Source organism: Mustelus asterias, chromosome 25, assembly GCF_964213995.1.
Source record: "Mustelus asterias chromosome 25, sMusAst1.hap1.1, whole genome shotgun sequence".
Classification (NCBI taxonomy): Eukaryota; Metazoa; Chordata; class Chondrichthyes; order Carcharhiniformes; family Triakidae; genus Mustelus; species Mustelus asterias.
In genome coordinates this window covers 44234135-44255031 of record NC_135825.1, presented here as the reverse complement: position 1 = coordinate 44255031, position 20897 = coordinate 44234135, and the positions used below count along the sequence as shown (strand labels likewise).

The following is a 20897-nucleotide window of genomic DNA, read 5'->3' as shown; positions in this document are numbered from 1 at the left end:
TTCTTACCTTCAACTCTGTCCCTTCAAACCAGTTTCTCATCTATATTACCTATCTTCTCTTAATTCCATACTCTCTAATCTCTCTATAGTTTCCTGTGTAGTAACCTGTTAAAGGTTTCTGCAAGTCCATGTAAACTAACTGTTTTATGATTACCCGAGTTCCCTCCCTCTATTGCTCCAGTCCTCTTATACACATGCACCTTCAACATAATCCTCAAATATAAATTCTAGCCCTCTTTGTCCCAGCCCAATTCTCTAATTCCTCCAGGTCCTCCAATGTTTCCCATTAGACTCTGGTATATCATTCCCGTTTACTTTCACAATCTTCGCAAATACTTCCCTTTTATTTATTCTAATACATCTTAGCTCGCTTTTGATCAATTCAGGATTAACTCATCTATTCCCGAATATCCTCCTCCTTGGTAAATGCCGATGTGAGGTATTTGTTAAATTTCCTCAGCATGTGTTTTGCTCTCGGAGCCCCAAGCTCACCTTAAACAACCTCTCCTGCCTGCAGATGGATCATTGCTTTGTTCAATCTTTTTTTGGGAGGTATTCTTCAGTCTCCCTCCTTGCTATCCTTGCACACCTTTCTGAACCTCATCTTTATAAGTTAGCAGACTTTGGAGAAGTGGAGGAGTGATGGTGGGGGTGGGGGCTGGGGGGGGATTGGGAACCTTGCATCAATGCTTTCTCAGCTGGAGGGAGGGTGATAAAAAGGGACAGGAGAATTGCTGTGATGATGTCCACATGGTGTAACAGCTGACACAATCTCACTTGGGAAAGGTGCTGCATTGTGTGTGGTTCCTGATGCAGTGCAGCCAGTATGAATAATTATTGCTGCAGAGAGGGAGTGAGGTCACAGGTAGCAGAATGACACCAAGGGGGATGGGCCCTTCCTGGACCCGCAAGATGAGCTCATGGCTCAGACTTTGTAGGAAACGCAGACATTCTCTGACAGTCCACTGCAGTACTGACTTACAGGAAAGATGATCCTATATTATATTGTCAATGGAGAATTGCTTGTATAAGACACTGAGCTGATTCTCTGCTCAATGGGACACATGCAGCAGGGTTTCTGTGCGTTTTTATTTCAGGTTGACAGCTTTTATCCATCCCTCCACCATCTGGTTACTTACCTCATTCCTGGGATCTTGCTGCTCATGTTTGTATTTCACTGATAGTTGATTGGCTGTGACGCACTTTGGGTCTTCCTCACAATCTGATTCTCCGCAATATAAATGCAAGTCTGTTTTCTTTATTAGTAAAAATGGTTACAAGCTGTGGGACACTGGGGGCTGGATTTTCAGGGAAATCAGTAGTGGGCGGGAAAAGCAGCATTGGAGCCTCTGTCAGCAATGGTGGCTTTCTCCGCCCAGCTTCCCACAAGGTGGCATGGGCAGCACGGTGGCACAGTGGTTAGCACTGCTGCCTCACAATGCTGGGCCCTGGGTTCAATTCCAGCCTCGGGTCACTGTCTGTGTGGAGTTTGCACATTCTCCCCATGGGTTTCCTCCGGGTGCTCCAGTTTCCTCCCACAGTCCAAAGATTAGGGGTGGCACGGTAGCACAGTGGTTAGCACTGCTGCTGCTTCACAGCTCCAGGGGCCTGGGTTCAATTCCCGGCTTGGGTCACTGTCTGTGTGGAGTTTGCACATTCTCCTCGTGTCTGCGTGGGTTTCCTCCGGGTGCTCCGGTTTCCTCCCACAGTCCAAAGATGTGCGGGTTAGGTTGATTGGCCATTCTAAATTGATCCTTAGTGTTATGGGGTTATGGGGATAGGGCCTGGGTGGGATTGTGGTCGGTGCAGACTCAATGGGCCGAATGGCCTCCTTCTGCACTGTAGGATTCTATGATTCTGTAATTCAGATGATGCTCCTGGTGTTGAACATTGGGAATCACACCCCATAACAGGCCTGGGGGGACAAACGCATCACGTGTTCATGTCAACATGAAACACCATTTGACCGTTTGCGTTTTCCGTTTCCAGCGCCAAACCTGCCGGATGCGGCGGGCAGCGGAAAATCCCAGGCTGGGTGTTTCTGACTGCATACAGATCCTGAACACAAAGCCCAGGATCTTCCTGTCCTGCCTCAGCGGCAGGTTCTCCCGTAGCGGGCCAGGCAAACCACACAAAATGCCGTAGACATCGGTGGGACTGGAAGATTCCTCGGCAACTAATGGCCTCCGCTGCTGGAAAGCGCATCACAGGGTCTGGAAAATCCCACCCAGAGTGTAAAGTTTCTCATCCAGCATAGTCCCTGCTACCGTCTCCAGACAACCAGGGTCCTAGTGCCAGTTGGGCTCGCCCGGAACTAACAAAATGGTGAACTCAATATTGGAGGTCACAGCAAGGGTGTGGCCAAATGATAGACACAATGGTGGGGGAGGGGGTGGGGAGATAGCAAGGGGCTAGCTGGAGGGTTAGAGAGATGGACCGTCAGAGGGAATGTTGGAGGGACAGCAAGAGGGAAATGGCTGGAGGGACAATGGGAGGGACAATGGGAGGGACAGAGAGAGGGACAGAGAGAGGGACAGAGAGAGGGACAGAGAGAGGGACAGAGAGAGGGACAGAGAGAGGGACAGAGAGAGGGACAGAGAGAGGGACAGAGAGAGGGACAGAGAGAGGGACAGAGAGAGGGACAGAGAGAGGGACAGAGAGAGGGACAGAGAGAGGGACAGAGAGAGGGACAGAGAGAGGGACAGAGAGAGGGACAGAGAGAGGGACAGGCGGGGGGACAGGCGGGGGGACAGGCGGGGGGACTGGCGGGGGGACTGGCGGGGGGACTGGCGGGGGGACTGGCGGGGGGACTGGCGGGGGGACTGGCGGGGGGACTGGCGGGGGGACTGGCGGGGGGACTGGCGGGGGGACTGGCGGGGGGACTGGCGGGGGGACTGGCGGGGGGACTGGCGGGGGGACTGGCGGGGGGACTGGCGGGGGGACTGGCGGGGGGACTGGCGGGGGGACTGGCGGGGGGACTGGCGGGGGGACTGGCGGGGGGACTGGCGGGGGGACTGGCGGGGGGACTGGCGGGGGGACTGGCGGAGGGACAGTGAGAGGGACAGTGAGAGGGGCTGGCGGAGGGACTGTCGGAGGGACAGTGAGAGGGACAGTGAGAGGGCCTGGCGGAGGGACAGTGAGAGGGACAGTGAGAGGGACAGTGAGAGGGACAGTGAGAGGGACAGTGAGAGGGACAGTGAGAGGGACAGTGAGAGGGACAGTGAGAGGGACAGTGAGAGGGACAGTGAGAGGGACAGTGAGAGGAACAGTGAGAGGAACAGTGAGAGGAACAGTGAGAGGGACTGTCGGAGGGACAGTGAGAGGGACAGTGAGAGGGACAGTGAGAGGGACAGTGAGAGGGACAGTGAGAGGGACAGTGAGAGGGACAGTGAGAGGGACAGTGAGAGGGACAGTGAGAGGGACAGTGAGAGGGACAGTGAGAGGGACAGTGAGAGGGGCTGGCGGAGGGGCTGGCGGAGGGGCTGGCGGGGGGACTGGCGGGGCGACAGTGGGACAGAAGCCTAGGGGGACAGTCAGAGAAACGATCAGATGGACTGTGATGGTAGGAACAGAGGGAGGAGAGATTGTTCTGACGGTTCAGATTTATGATGATGCTTCCCAAGACATTTCATATCAGAACCTTTAAGATGCCTAATACCCTGAATGAGTTTCTATTAATAACTGGACTGGAAAAGGTATTAGTGGATTTAGGGCAGGTAATAGTGAAAAATGCTTCCTCTCCTTCCCCACATGTACGTATTGATAGCGTGTTTAAAGGTGGCCTCATTAATCAGAAAAAATAGCATTTCCACAGAGTGTGCTCCTGTTAATGGGAAACTGTAAGTGGAACATCGATCTACTCTCCAAACACCAACAAACAGGAAACTTATTCAACGCAACTGTCTCAAACTAGAAACTGCATGAATAAACCTCAGAGCACAAAGTCTAACAGAATGGGAGACAGCACTCTGACCCAGGCCCAGGGACAGACGGCACTCTGACCAGACAGCCCAGGGACAGACGGCACTCTGACCAGACGGCCCAGGGACAGACGGCACTCTGACCAGACGGCACTCTGACCAGACAGCCCAGGGACAGACGGCACTCTGACCAGACGGCCCAGGGACAGACGGCAGTCTGACCAGACGGCCCAGGGACAGACGGCAGTCTGACCAGACGGCCCAGGGACAGACGGCAGTCTGACCAGACAGCACTCTGACTGGACAGCCCAGGGAGAGACAACACTGTAATCAGACGGCCCAACCTCTGGGGGGGACAGATAATTACTTTCATCTTTGGAACTGGAAATATGGACATCAATTCAAACTGGGAGGCACTAACCTCGGGCTGAGGGAGGCAATCGGACAGAGTGTTCCTCATGAGAACTAAACTCCAGCAAGAGTGGAACAAAGATCCTGGAATGATTTTAGAAATATTTGATTGCAGTGAGGGTGGTTAATATTCTGATTGGATGGATTTAAGATATGGAGTGACCTTCCTGATCAGTAATCAGTGCAGTGAAATGAGCTGCCTGTGTGTGATTAATGTGCCAGGCTGGGAGCTCTCTGCATTATTCCTGGGACAGGCTCTCCACACAAACTGATCCGAGTGGCAAGTGATTCTGACATTCAATCCAATATCACGCACAACAATTAGCAGCTGTCCACAGAGGGCAAGCATAGCGTTAATGTAACAGCTCTCATTCCCTTCCAGAGACCCCATCCCCTCCCCGAGTGACCCCATCCCCTCCCCGAGTGACCCCATCCCCTCCCCGAGTGACCCCATCCCCTCCCCGAGTGACCCCATCCCCTCCCCGAGTGACCCCATCCCCTCCCCGAGTGACCCCATCCCCTCCCCGAGTGACGCCATCCCCTCCCCGAGTGACCCCATCCCCTCCCCGAGTGACCCCATCCCCTCACTGTGTGACCCCATCCCCTCACTGAGTGACCCCATCCCCTCACTGAGTGACCCCATCCCCTCACTGAGTGACCCCATCCCCTCACTGAGTGACCCCATCCCCTCCCCGAGTGACCCCATCCCCTCCCCGAGTGACCCCATCCCCTCCCCGAGTGACCCCATCCCCTCCCCGAGTGACCCCATCCCCTCCCCGAGTGACCCCATCCCCTCCCCGAGTGACCCCATCCCCTCCCGAGTGACCCCATCCCCTCCCAGAGTGACCCCATCCCCTCCCAGAGTGACCCCATCCCCTCAGAGTGACCCCATCCCCTCCCCGAGTGACCCCATCCCCTCCCAGAGTGACCCCATCCCCTCAGAGTGACCCCATCCCCTCAGAGTGACCCCATCCCCTCCCCGAGTGACCCCATCCCCTCACTGTGTGACCCCATACCCTCACTGAGTGACCCCATCCCCTCAGAGTGACCCCATCCCCTCCCCGAGTGACCCCATCCCCTCCCAGAGTGACCCCATCCCCTCCCAGAGTGACCCCATCCCCTCAGAGTGACCCCATCCCCTCCCCGAGTGACCCCATCCCCTCCCCGAGTGACCCCATCCCCTCTCCGAGTGACCCCATCCCCTCCCAGAGTGACCCCATCCCCTCCCAGAGTGACCCCATCCCCTCAGAGTGACCCCATCCCCTCCCCGAGTGACCCCATCCCCTCACTGAGTGACCCCATCCCCTCACTGAGTGACCCCATCCCCTCACTGAGTGACCCCATCCCCTCACTGAGTGACCCCATCCCCTCACTGAGTGACCCCATCCCCTCAGAGTGACCCCATCCCCTCAGAGTGACCCCATCCCCTCCCCGAGTGACCCCATCCCCTCACTGAGTGACCCCATCCCCTCACTGAGTGACCCCATCCCCTCCCCGAGTGACCCCATCCCCTCCCCGAGTGACCCCATCCCCTCACTGTGTGACCCCATCCCCTCACTGAGTGACCCCATCCCCTCACTGAGTGACCCCATCCCCTCACTGAGTGACCCCATCCCCTCACTGAGTGACCCCACCCCGTCACTGAGTGACCCCATCCTTTCACTCCGAGTGACCCCATCCCCTCCCCGAGTGATCCCATCCCCTCCGAGTGACCCCATCCCCTCACTGAGTGACTCCATCCCCTCACTCCGAGTGATCCCATCCCCTCACTCCGAGTGACCCCATCCCCTCACTCCGAGTGACCACATCGCCTCCGAGTGACCACATCGCCTCCGAGTGACCCCATCGCCTCCGAGTGACCCCATCGCCTCCGAGTGACCCCATCCCCTCGCTGAGTGACCCCGTCCTCGAGTGACCCCATTCCCTCACTGATTGACCCCATCCCCTGTGTGACCCCATCGCCTCCGAGTGACCCCATCCCCTGGCTGAGTGACCCCATCCTCGAGTGACCCCATTCCCTCACTGATTGACCCCATCCCCTGTGTGACCCCATCGCCTCCGAGTGACCCCATCCCCTGGCTGAGTGACCCCATCCTCGAGTGACCCCATCCCCTCACTGAGTGACCCCATCCCGTGTGGCCCCATCCCCTCACTGTGGACGTCACAGGTGGATCGGGTCGTAAAGAGTGCCTTTGGTACATTGGCCTTTATAAATCGGAGTATCGAGTATAAAAGTTGGAGTGTTATGGTAAGGTTATATAAGGCATTGGTGAGGCCGAATTTGGAGTATTGTGAAAAGTTTTGGTCACCTAGTTACAGGAAGGATGTAAATAAGGTTGAAAGAGTGCAGAGAAGGTTCACAAGGATGTTGCTGGCACTTGAGAAGCTGAGTTACAGAGAGAGATTGAATAGGTTGGGACTTTATTCCCTGGAGCGTAGAAGATTGAGGGGAGATTTGATAGAGGTGTATAAGATTTTGATGGGTATAGATAGAGTGAATGCAAGCAGGCTTTTTCCGCTGAGGCTAGGGGAGAAAAAAACCAGAAGGCATGGGTTCAGGGTGAAAGGAGAAAAGTTTAAAGGGAATATTAGGGGGGGCTTCTTCACGCAGAGAGAGTGGGAGTGTGGAATGAGCTGCCGGATAAAGTGGTAAATGCGGGGTAACTTTTAACATTTAAGAAAAACTTGGACGGGTTCATGGATGAGAGGGGTGTGGAGGGATATGGTCCAAGTGCAGGTCAGTGGGACTAGGCAAAAAATGGTTCGGCACAGACAAGAAGGGCCAAAAGGCCTGTTTCTGAGCTGTAATTTTCTATGGTTCTATCCCCTCACTGAGTGACCCCATCCCCTCACTGAGTGACTCCATATCCTCACTCCAAGTGACCCCATCCCTTCACTCCGAGTAACCCCATCCCTTCATTAACTACTCTTCCTGTATCTACAAAGACCTCTGGGAGGGTGAGAAAGAGGTTGGGAGACAGAGAGGGCTAGAGAGAGAGAGAGAGAGAAAAAGGAGAATGAGTGGAGTGTAAGAGAGGAGAGGGAATGGGAGGTTCACAAAATGAGGAACAGAGACAGATATTGAAGGATCCTGTGCAATATTATATTTCTGATTTGCCAGCTAGGCCACAGTTAGTGTCAGGCCCCTGCTGCTCCGACTATGCAGCAAGCCCTCGCCATCATTCAGCTGCAAACTGGCAGCCTGTTAAACAGATACCTCAGCCCAAGCTGCTTTCAGTATTAGATTCAGTGTCTCCATCTGTAAGAAGCCCGTCTGAGACAGGAAAACCACTCAGAGCTGAGCCTCCAGAAGCATTGGGACTGCTCTGAGCTTTCCTGGGCAAGTAGCCCGACTTTTAACCCTGGCATCGACAATGTGATGTTAGCACAATGATTCACAGCATTTTTTAAAGAGAGAATGGTGGCTAGTGTCTGATGTGAAACAATGATGTGATTCAGTCATTCCACGAACCTGGCCTGCTGACTGTAACAGATCAATCACTGCAACAGAGACCCACTTCAATCAGCCCATTCACAGGCTGTGCATGACCTGTTGGGGGGCAGATGACTGATAACAGGTCAATGTCTCCCGGTTAACTATTTTGTAGAACATAATCCCTGCGAGAATGTTCACCGTATTAAACTGCACAGAGTTGCATTATGTTACATGTTTGCCATGGTAACAGATGAACATAGAATCCCTACAGTGCAGAAGGAGGCCATTTGGCCAGGTCCTATCCCTGTAACCTCACATATTTACTCTGATAATCCCCCTAAGGGGCAATTTACCATGGCCAATCCACCTAACCCGCACATCTTTGGACTGTGGGAGGAAACCAGAGCACCCAGAGGAAACCCACACAGACACGGGGAGTAGGTGCAAACTTCGCACAGACAATGACCCGAGGCCGGAATTGAACCCGGGTCCCTGGCGCTGAGAGGCAGCTGTGCTAACCACTGTGCCACCATGCCAACCAACTTGCCCTGGGTTACACTCTTGTTCGTGCTAAGCGGCTCAAGCTGTTTGTGTTTCAGCTCTTCTTCCTGAGCCCAGGAAAATCCCACTTGTCTTCACTCTGAGCTATCCCACACAATCGGGCCGCAACACACAGATACAACTTACCTCAAACTATGGGACTGAAAGCTGTCTCTCTCTCTCTCTCTCTCACTATGCTGTGAAACAGAAACTAAATCCTACAGACTATCACCAAAGTAGATTATCTGGTGGTCTATTTCATTGTTGTGGGATCCTACTGTGCGCAGGTGGCTGCAGTGTGTCAGATGCTTGGCAGCAAAAAACTCCAGCCTGAGAAAGACATAGGCAGCAGCTGTATCCGCAAGCTCTTCCCCCAGTAACTACGCATCCAGTGGTACAGTGGTTAGCACTGCTGCCTCACAGTGCCAGGGACCCGGGTTCAATTCCGGCCTTGGGTCACTGTCTGTGTGGACAGTGGAGTTTCCACGTTCTCCCCGTGTCTGCGTGGGTTTCCTCCGGGTGCTCCGGTTTCCTCCCACAGTCTGAAAGACGTGCTGGTTAGGTGCAATGGCCGTGCTAAATTCTCCCTCAGTGTACCCGAACAGGTGCCGGAGTGTGGCGACTAGGGGAATTTCACAGTAACTTCATTGCAGTGTTAATGTAAGCCTACTTGTGACATTAATAAATAAACTTTAAACATCCTGACTCTATTGACTGTCGCTTATTCCCCACCATTCGCCATGATCCTTGAACTGCCCAACAGCACTGGTTCAAGAAGGCAGCTAACCGCTAGAAAGGCGGCACAGTGGCACAGTGGTTAGCACTGGTGCCTCACAGCACCAGGGACCCGGGTTCAACTCCGGCTTGGGTCACTGTCTGTGTGGAGTTTGCACGTTCTCCCCGTGTCTGTGTGGGTTTCCTCCGGGTGCTCCGGTTTCCTCCCACAGTCGGGAAGACGTGCGGGTTGGGTGCATTGGCCATGCTAAATTCCCCTTCAGTGTATCCGAACAGGAGCCGGAGTGTGGCGACTAGGGGATATTCACAGTAACTTCATTGCAGTGTTAATGTAAGACTACTTGTGACACTAATAAAATTAACAACTTAACCATCACCTTCCCAGGGGTAACTACAAACATCATACCTTTAGCAGTGAAGTCCATGTCTCCAGAATGAATCATTTTTAAAAACTCCCTGATACATTTCCTACGTGACAATAGAACCTCCCTGGAGCTGTGAGAGGAGTAACCTTCTTTTTATTGCTATTGAAAGATGAGTGTGAAGTTGGGGAAGAGGAATGGCAGGGGTTAATGCCTCCCTCAATGTGTGCCAGCAGCAGACTCAGGGGCAGGGACACTCAACGTCAAATCAAAATCAATCAAATATAATCAAAAAGTAGAGTGCTGGAAATCTGAAATAAAAACAGAAAATGCTGGAAATACTCGGGGGGTCTGGCAGCGTCTGTGGAGATTTACAGATAGTTAACGATTCAGCTCTGGGATAGGGTGGGAGACAGGCGAGATTGAATGGCAGATCTCGCTTTGCTCTTGTTCGACCCACCCCGTGCTCTAAACCTGCTACATCTCTAACCTTCCCCAGTTCTGAAGAGAGCTCAATGACCTGAAACCCTGTTTCTCTCTCTGTGGACGTTACCAGATACGCTGCGTGTTTCTGGATCAAATGTAACAGTGCTGCCAAACTGGGCTAATCACCACCACAAGCAGATTAAATACAGCTGCTTGGGTGGGATCTTGCTGAGCATTTATCAGCCACCTACATATGTGGTTTTGCATCAAAAGATTAACCTTTTTGCTTGGCCAGCATTTTGGGGATCTCCTGAGACCTCAGCAAACACTTTCTCCCTAATTCAGTCCCACGTCAGCTGTGAGTTGGGCAAAACCCTTTTCCAAATGACAGCATCGAGAGGCAGCCACAAGAGTCGGCCACTCCGATTGGGTGGAGGTACATGGATTCCCATTGCTGACTCACTTTGAAACACTGGCATTTAGCTGGCCTGGAACAACAGGGCCCTCCCTAACAACAGGTCGGTTATGGGGAGTGTGGACAACATGCAGTGGAACCAAACGTAAACACAGAAACCCTACAGTGCAGAAGGGGCCATTTGGCCCATCGAGTCTGCATTGACTTTCTGACAGAGTATCTTACCCAGGCCCTTTCCCCTGTCCTATCCCTGTAACCCCACACATTTATCATGGCTAATCCATCTAACCTACACATCTTTGGACACTAAGGGGCAATTTAGCATGGCCAATCCACCTAACCTGCACATCTTTGGACTGTGGGGGAAACCAGAGCACCTGGAAGAAACCCTTGCAGACACGGGGAGAATGTGCAGACTCCACACAGCTTTGATTTTAACTGGGATGGAAGTTGTGGAAGGCATTCTGGGACTATGTACCTGACCCCTTTATCACACTGCACTGGGCTGTGAACAGGGTGGTGAAAGGTTACAATGGGTAACTCAGCATTTGGGCGTGAAGACCTGGTTGTTTGTTAATTTCTGAAGCAGCTCCTCCTTCCCAGGAATCGTCACTGAGCTAGATGGTGAAAAAGGCCCTCACTTCTGGAAATATGTCTGGCACTTCGCCATTTCACCCAGCGCAGTGCTGATCCTAACTCACGTACAGTACCACGAGGATGAGCAAACTCTCTGGGCATCTCACCCAAATGGCCAGATCTCATGTCTCAGCCTGGACAGTAAGTGCTGGCAGGCACTTTGGAGGCATTACTTCAATGCTTACTTATGTAAACTTTCCAACAATGATCAGGAGCAGGAAGTCAGACTGCTAACCCCTCCCTCAAACCCAGAGATCACTGGCATCAGGAACAGGAGGGCAAGTTTATTTACCAATCTCTGTCACCCAGTGTCACTGGACAGTGATCAGGAGAAGGAACCTGGGTAGGTAAGTACTCAGGTGCAATCATCCCTCCCTTGGATGATGTGATGCTGTCCTCAGCAGTGAGGTGCAGGTTTGGGAAGTTAGGAGTCACTGAGAGACAGCCACACAGTTTAAGTGTAAAATACACTTCTCTCTCTCTCTCTCTCTCTGCTGACATCCCCAAGTTGGACAGTGTGAAGAGATCAGTGCAATAGCATTAGCCATTGAGTGGTTGGGTGTTTGGTCAGCTATCCATAGAATTCCTACAGTGTAGAAGGAAGCCATTTGGTCCATCAAGTCTGCACTGACTCTCTCAAAAGCATCTTAACTAGGCCCACTCCCTGCGCCCTATCCCTGTAACACTACACATTTAGCACGGCCAATCCACCTAAGCTGCACATCTTTGGACACTAAGGGGCAATTTATCATGGCCAATCCACCTAACCTGCACATCTTTGGACACTAAAGGGCAATTTATCATGGCCAATCCACCTAACCTGCACATTTTTGGACACTAAGGGGTAATTTAGCATGGCCAGTCCGCCTAATCTACACATCTTTGGTGTGTGGGAGGAAACCGGAGCACCCGGAGGAAACCCATGCAGACACGGGGAGAATGTGCAAACTCCACACAGTGACCCAAGGCTGGAATTGAACCCGGGTCCCTGGTGCTGTAAGGCAGCAGTGTTAGTCACTGTGCCACCATGCCACCCTCACTATCTGGTCAGCGTTCCTATTGGCCACGCTGTGGTGTTGGGTGAGGGGGTAGTACTGGGTGGGTGGCAGGAAAGCACCCATAGGCATTACAGTCACCAGTAAATCACAAGAGGAGCCACCTCAACAAAAACCCTGTTTCACATCCCTCATTTCAAAACAGCAAGAATAAAATTGAGCCGAGACACTCCAGGAGAGAGAGCTGTAAATAATAGGTTCAATATGGAGCAGTAAGACACAGTGGAAACGTTACTGTGACGAATTACTCCCAAACTTTACTTTGAAGGGGTAGTATTTGTGGAGGTTGCCAGTTTTACCGATGATCTTGAGCTGACTCTTTCAAAATGTAGGTGCTGCATTTGGATGTTACGCAGATTGTCCAGCTCAGAAACAGGCTGCACAGACCAGCTGCTCGCTACCCTCCTCCCACTACAGCTGTCTAGATCCCTATTCCTTTCTCCCTCAGGTAACCAGAGTGTGTTGTCCACTCCGCACATGTTCAGCATGTGTGGTCAAATGATTTGGATAATAACTCGAGCCGACAGTCCTTTCTCTCTACTCCTGTCTCAATACGTTATTCCTTGTTCACAGACATGCTTGCTTTCACCAACCGCCACTGAGACAGCGAAGCTCCTCAGTTAGGGCACATGTCAAAACACAGCATTTCACCTGCACCTCCTCAGAGAGCCACCCCCCACTCACCCCGCAGCCCAGAAAGAACACTCACTTACTGTCTTTTCATAGCCTCCTGCTGAGTTGAGACATCATCAGTTCTGAAATTCACGTTTCATTGAGGAACCAAAACCATAAAAGCACTGAGACATGAATGATCTCCAGTATTTGAATTCTGCTCAATTAGCCTATTCCCTGCCCATGCTGTGGGATTTCTGACAGGGGCGGGTGCTTTGAAATGTCAAAATAAAAGTCCCTTGTTCGACAATAGGGCTGCAATGCACACACACAGACTGTCTCAAAGAGCTACAGTTCCCAATACAATCAACATATACACACACACACATGCTCAGACACACACACACACATACAAACACAGGCACACACACACAGACACATGCTCAGACACACACACACACACATACAAACACAGGCACACACACACAGACACATGCTCAGACACACACACACATACAAACATAGGCACACACACACAGACACATGCTCAGACACACACAAACACACACATACAAACACTGACACACATTCACACACACTCAGACACGCACACTGACACACGCTCAGAGATACACACACTGACACACGCTCAGACACACACACTGACACACGCTCAGACACGCACACTGACACACGCTCAGACACACACACTGACACACGCTCAGACACGCACACTGACACACGCTCAGACACGCACACTGACACACGCTCAGACACGCACACTGACACACGCTCAGAGATACACACACTGACACACGCTCAGACACACACACTGACACACGCTCAGAGATACACACACTGACACACGCTCAGACACACACACTGACACACGCTCAGAGATACACACACTGACACATGCTCAGACACACACACTGACACACGCTCAGACACACACACTGACACACGCTCAGACACACACACTGACACACGCTCAGACACACACACTGACACACGCTCAGACACACACACTGACACACGCTCAGACACACACACTGACACACGCTCAGACACACACACTGACACACGCTCAGACACACACTGACACACACACTGACACACACACTGACACACGCTCAGACACGCACACTGACACACGCTCAGAGATACACACACTGACACACGCTCAGACACACACACTGACACACATACAAAATCTGGAATAAAAACAAAAAATGCGAGAAATTCTCAGCAAATCAGATAGCAGCTGTACAGTGAAAAACAAAGGTAATATTTCCATTGTGACTATTCATCCGAATTAAGGAAAATTTGAAATATAACAGGTTGTGAGCAAATGATTTTTGATTTTCATTTGATTTGATTTATTATTGTCACGTGTATTAACATAGTGAAAAGTATTGTTCCTTGGGCTATACAGACAAAGCATACTGTTCAGAGAAGGAAACAAGAGAGTGCAGAATGTAGTGTTACAGTCATGGCTAGGGTGTAGAGAAAGATCAACTTAATGCAATGTAGGTCCATTCAAAAGTCTGATGGCAGCAGGGAAGAAGCTGTAAGAGAGAATGTCCGGGGTGTGTGGGGTCGTTAATTATGCTGGCTGCTTTGCCGGGGCAGTGGGAAGTGTAGACAGAGTCAATGGATGGGAGGCTGGTTTGTGTGATGGATTGGACTACATTCATGACCTTTTGTAGTACCTTGCGGTCTTGGACAGAGCAGGAGCCATACCAAGCTGTGATACAACCAGAAAGAATGCTTTCTATGGTGCATCAGTAAATGTTGGTGAGAGTCGTAGTTGACATGCCAAATTCCCTCAGTCATCTGAGAAAGTAGAGGCGTTGGTGGGGCTTTCTTAACTATAGTGTCGGCATGGGGGGGACCAGGACAGGTTGTTGGTGATCTGGACACCTAAAAACGTGAAGCTCTCGACCCTTTCTACTTTGTCCCCGTATGTGCGGCGGAAGATGAGTGGGGAAGGTGTGTAATCGGGTGGAGGGCAGGAGAGATGAAATGGGTAAAGTATAGAAACAAAAGACTTGTCCAGGCAAAGTGTGAATTGCTAGATAGCAACTGTCTGAATGCAAAGTAAGGGAATAAAGAAGCGTGAAAAACTGTCCCAGATAAACATCAAAGATAATGGAGCAGAGGATCTGCTCTGAAGTGGAGTCTGAAAGGTTGTAGTGTGTCGTGTTGAAAAACGAGGTGCTGTTCTTTGTGTTTGCGTTGAGTTTTACTGGAACAAGGCAGCAGGCTGAGAACAAAAAGGTCAGAGTATGAGCAAAGGAGAGAATCGCTATGGCGAGTGTTAAGAAGCTCATGGACATGCTTGTGGACTAACAATGCGGTCACCCAGAATTGCTCTAAGATAAAGGCAAAATATTGTGGATGCTGGAATCTGAAACAAAACCAGAAAATGCTGGAAAATCTCAGCGGGTCTGACAGCTTCTGTGGGAAGAGAATAGAGGCAACGCTTCGACTGCATCCACAGTATTTTGCCTTTATTTTAGTGTTTCACTTACTGCCACTTCTCTTTCAGCATTGCCTACCCTGAAGAAGTACTGCTCTTTTCTCTGACTGAATTTCCGTTTGTCCCTTTTACCTTGTGCATCGTCACTGCTTCCCATTTCCCTCTTAGTGTTTGACAAGGTGTGTACCAAACCTCGCTTTCACAGCCATATTTCCTTCCTCAGTGACTGTCTCCGATTCACTCCACATAGATTCCAAATGAACTTCCACCCCATATCTTTCGAATCCACCCAGGATTAGAGGTATCTCCGGAACGTACAACGCTGCTCGCTCGGACTGCTGTTCTTGCCGAATCCTGAGATCCACATTCAGTGCCGTGCGCTGCAATTTGCATACCCTCGATATCTCTCTCCAGCAGCACCGACTCGCTCTTTCTCAGAGCTGTTCCGGTCCCCGGTTTCACTTCATTCTTCATTTCATACTGACGCATTAACAAGAAACTTTTGTCTTCCTTTTAGGTGTTAAGGGTCGCAAGCTCCAACAACTCATCAATACCAACACCCATCCGGGACCCTCCTCCCCGTCCCGTACCTCGGATCCCATCCCTCCTAACCCCAGCCCTTGCTGCTTATTCACCATACCCTCTGACCTTCCCCTCTCTGAGGCTGAGTGTGCTGTACTCAGCTGAGGACTTGGCATCGCACCCTTACATCCTCACCTTAATGAATTTTGGGCTCGACATGATGCTGAACTCCTCTTCCGCCACCTTCGTCTTCGTGCCCACTTCTTTGGGCAGGAGTCCTCCCCCCATTCGGCAGATCCTTTCACCCACCTCCAATATTCTCCAAGCTCTGACGAGGAGTCATCCAGACTCGAAACGTTGGCTCTATTCTCTCTCCGCGGACGCTGTCAGACCTGCTGAGATTTTCCAGCAATTTTTGCTTTTGATCCAGAATTGCGACAGGCTCTCCCATGTAGAGGAAACCACGGCGTAAACAGCAGATAGGGTATACTAAACTGAAAGCAGTACAAGCAAATGTGTTTTATTTACGAGTGATTGTGGACTTGGACAGTGAAAAGGGAGAGGTAAAAGAGCAAGATATTGCATCTCCTGTGCTTGCATGAAAAGGTGGTGGAGGAAAGGGATGGGTCTTGGGGGTGATTGAGTAGCAGACCATGGTGTTGTGGAGGGAACAATCCCTGTGGAATGCCGATTCGGATGAAATGTCACAGACCTGAAACATTAAATTTTTGCCTCTCCGCAGATGTTGCCTGACCTGCAGAGTTTTTCCTGCACTTTTTGGAGGTGACTGAAACTGCCCGAAGACGCAAAGTATTCAAGGTGCACAGGAGGCCCTTCAGCCTATCCTGCCTCTGCCGGCTCTTTGTTAGAGATATCCAATTGAAGCATCTGAATAAGGAAGAGATGGGCCATTGTTTTGGCGAGACCTTTCATCAAGATTTAGTTCAAAGTCTTTGTTTCAATGTGACTGACTCACTTCAGCACCATCCTCAATCCCAGTAATCCACTCCCTGCCTCGAGGCAGCAGTGCGCTCAGGGCAATGTGATGCTGAGTGAGTTCTGGCCTTGTCAGTGGAGAAAGAAATGCAGGTTTTTGACGGCTTCTAGAATCACAGAATCCCTGCAGTACAGAAGGAGGTCATTTGGCCCATCGAGTCTGTGCCGACCACAATCGCACCAGGTCCATTTTTCATAACCCTCATTTAACCTGCTAATCCCCCGACACTAGGGTTAATTTAGCATGGCCAATCAACCGAACCCGCACATCTTTGGACTGTGGGAGTAAAGTGGAGCACCCGGAGGAAACCCACGCAGACACGGGGAGAACATGCAAACTCCACACAGACAGTGACCCGAGGCCGGAATCGGGTCCCTGTCACTGTGAGGCAGCAGTGCTAACCATCCTACTGTTAAAGATTTCAATTCACAAACTAACAATGTGTCTGGTGTTGAAGAGATCGGTATTGAAATTGCTAAAGTTGTTTCCAATGGTTAAAATCTCCGTATCCCTTGCAGGAATAAAACAGTCGGCGTTAAATGCACAAAATCACAACAGTCCAAAGTATGAGAAAATGCATCAAAGAGACTGCGAACGATTTGGGGTTGCGTTTTGAGTACTGACATTGGGAAACTCGGTACTGTTACAAAATATAGCTTTTCTGCATTGTAAATTCAGTCCCCTCCCCCCAGGAAGTGATTAAATACTGTCTATATTCATAGCTCACATCATAACAATTGCATGCTTTCGGCTTAATTCCTTATCTTCATACATCTCAGGTAGATATTCAGAGTTCTTTCTGAATTGTTACAACTCTCCTGAGGTTGCTGCTTCCCCCAGGTGCACCAGCTGCAGCTTTCCTTCCCATCTATAACCCTAACCTTTAGTATCACGTGCTCACAAAACACGCAAATAAACAAGTTCACCCAAATTAGCAAAAAGAAATTGCCAAAGCAGGAAAATGGCAGAACTACATAGCAGGTCTGTCAGCATGTCTGTAAAGGGCAGATTAAACATCAGTGGTTGGGGCATTGTCATATCTTAAATTAGAAGGCTCCATTCCCCAGCACATAATCCAAACTGACATCTCAGTGCAGTACCAAGGGAGTGCTGCACAATGTGGCAGAGGGGTGGTTAATTCCTTCTCTACCTCTTCAGAGGGATGTCAGTGGCCCCTCTGACATCGTGCAAGAGAGGAGCAGGGAACTCTCCCACTATCCTCACCTATATTTATCCCTCAACCAACATCACCAAAACACACGCCTCTGTGCTGTGTTTATCTGCAAACAACTGGGAGCACATTTCCAGAGCAACTCATCAGCTGTAAAGTGTTTTGGGATTACCCTGAGGTGAAAGGCCCTGCATTCATGTATGCTTGTTCATTGGGTCTTTAACAATTAAGTGCTTTGATGAACAGAATCACAAAATTGTTAAGAGCGCAGAAGGAAGCCATTTGGCCCATCATGTCTGCACCGGCTCTCCGAATGAGCAACTCACCTAATGCCATTCCCCCACCTTCTGCCCGTTTCCCTGCACATTCTTCCTTCTTAGATAACAGTCTAATTCCCTTCGGAATGCTTCAATTAAACCTTCCTTCACCACACTCACATTCCAAACCCTTATCACTTGCTGCGTATGAAAATATTTTCCTCACATCACTTTTGCTTCTTGTTGAACAATCTCAACAGAAAAGGAATCTGTTCTCATTCCTTAAGACGCTGGCAGAGAAGGTGTACTGCCAGTAGTTTATTTTTAAACTTTAATTTCATTCTGAGCTACTCTGTTGAGTTGCTCTGACCTCATTCCTAAAGGAATACCGTTTTTAAATACTTCCTGTGACAACATCTTCCCAAGCTTTTCAAATCGTTGCTCCAACTTGACTGCCCCAAACAGTTATCAGATTAATAAATTCCACAAAGGGTGATTCTCTCTCTTCCTCAGATTCCTAAACGTTGTTTATAAGTTTCAGGGGCTAAATCCTAGGCTTTAAGCGCAACAGTCTTAACAGCACCATAACCTGCAGATGGTTCACCAGAGACAGCTGAATAAACCTCCCAATGTTTTTCCGAACAAAACACTTTTCAATAAGATTATCAAAATTTCCCTGAGCCATTGTAATTCTGTAGCAATTTTCTTATATGAGACAAAACACATTTCAATGTCTTTCTTTCTGAATTTGGGCTCCAGGTGAATATTCCTTGCCAAATAAAAACCAGGAGTTAATTCTGACTCCTCGTCAAACCTGTCTGTTCCTCCCTGTTTGGGTAATCAAAGCTACGCTCTGTGCAGTTCAGATTTCCCGGCTCCCTCCCCCCTTTCTAATTCAAAGATTTCCCATTCTCTTCCTCGCTGAAATTATGATTCACGTTTTTGCATTTTCCCCAATTTGCATTTTGTCCAAAGATGTGCGGGTTAGGTTGATTGGCCATGCTAAAAATTGCCCCTTAGTGTCCTGAGATGTGTAGGCTAGAGGGATTAGCGGGTAAATATGTAGGGATATGGGGTAGGGCCTGGGTGGGATTGTGGTCGGTGCAGACTCGATGGGCCAAATGGCCTCTTTCTGCACTGTAGGGTTTCTATGATTCTTTCTTTCTCAAACTCAACTTTTTACTTTTGTCCCTCAATTTGGGTTGCTTCATTTGTAATTGAATCCTGGCCAACTCAATGTGTGTTTTATCTGGATAACCTTCCACTTCCTCAAGGTTCAAGCGTTGAGTCAATACCTCAACTATTTCCAATTTCTCAGCATCGACTTTTAAATCTATTTTAAATTAACCTTTGTTAAATGTTGCAAGGCACTCAAAGACAGGTTCTCTCTTTCAATTGCTTCAGCAAATGACACAGTCATTCTTAACTTTTCAATGAATACAGCAAAAGTTACTGTGAAACCTTATATGTATAAACACTGGCCAAACCTGTCTGTGGATTCAAAATCTTCCAGAGCCTCCAGTTTTGTTACCCTGTAGAGCTTAATAAGTTTGAACTTTCAGTTAATAGCTGAAAGAATGACACATCAAGATTTCATTTATTGTGATAAATGGGAAAAGAACACTATCATTGTAGACAACCTATACTTTAAACCACAGGGCAAAATTTCCCTCCTTAATCTTAGCTCAACGAAGAAAACTCACCTCACAAGTATACTTTTATGTAGTGAATTCAATTTTCCCCAGAATCAATCAAAATGATTTTTTGCCTTCCAGTAGTTTATTCCTGTTCTTTTCCTTTTTCAGTCTGGAATTTGCAATCTTAAATTGTCTTCAAGACAGAAGTTTTATTTTCCCAGAGACTTTCTCTCTGGCCCAAGCTAGTTGACTCTTCCAGCCTAGTTTTAACGCCCCATCAATTTGTCTTTTCAATCTGAGCACAATCTTCCGCCCTTATTCCTGTGTGGCAAACCATACAGACTTTTTTGGCCTCTAGCTGCTCCCTCTCTCCCAGGTCCGGGCAGACTCAAAACATTGTCTTTGATATTCAGTGATAGGCTAAGAAAGCCTAATCTTTACAATGGTACCCTCTCGATCCTTCCCTACGACAATGTGAATCACATGGGCCTTGTATCTAGGTAGACACGCTAATTAGCTATCCTTGAGAGCCCACCTCTTTCATCTTGGAACTAAATGGGCAGTTTAAATCACAACTGTTTACAATCTGACATTAGCAAAGCATTTCTGGGACTTTGGACATTCCACTTGTTAACACACAGGATGCTGCCATTGTCTCCAAGTGTAAATACCTCACACCATCTTCCCAGAAAAACAACATGAATCTTCCTGTAATCTCTGACAATTAAACTACCCAAGTTTACTGTTTACTGTCAGGTACACTTCCAAACAGGTCACATAATCCCCATCATTTTACCTTAAATTTCAAGACATAACAACTTTATAAACCTCATATTTGTAACATTCAGATTCTTTCTTATGCAGCTAACAAGCTCAACTTTCTCGAGAATTTCCTCATGACTGAAATCTCCAAGGGTGGGGATTAATGTCCTGATTTTTCTCAGCACTACCTCCAGCATCTGTGTTTCTCAGTGACCAGAAGTGGACACACTGCTCAACGTGTGCTATGACTTGTATTCTGCCCTGGTGGTTGTGTGTGTCATGGTGTGGAGATGCCGGCGTTGGACTAGGGTAAACACAGTAAGAAGTCTCACAACACCAGGTTCAAGTCCAACAGGTTTATTTGGTAGCATGTCAACATTCCAGTAGCTTTGTTGATTGCGAGTCTGCGTTGGTTAAGCTTCGAATCTACTCAGAGGCTTTTCCTTCGGCTCTTTCAGTGCCTTTCCTCCAGCGTGTAGTTCTTCCTTATTTCCTTCCAATGTGAACACTGTATTGCATTA

The 20897-nt window shown here is 49.4% G+C and overlaps 1 protein-coding gene across 8 annotated transcripts in view; it reads right to left on the bottom strand.

Moving 5' to 3' along the window:
- The window catches only part of LOC144511930 (BTB/POZ domain-containing protein 10-like), a 92306-nt gene that overhangs the window by 27746 nt on the left and 43663 nt on the right, over window positions 1-20897 (bottom strand). Inside the window, exon 1 of one of the 8 annotated variants that reach the window (XM_078242406.1) lies at window positions 15748-15775. The exons of 5 other annotated variants lie outside the window; for them this stretch is intronic. Coding sequence is in view for 1 of the 3 variants with exons in the window: in XM_078242404.1 (XP_078098530.1) it covers window positions 12650-12660 (11 nt within the window). In the remaining 2 variants the exon portion in view is untranslated. Of the gene's footprint in view, window positions 1-12645; window positions 12768-15747; window positions 15776-20897 lie in introns of those variants that run through there. 2 more of the 8 variants (XM_078242404.1, XM_078242405.1) reach the window with 2 other exon arrangements.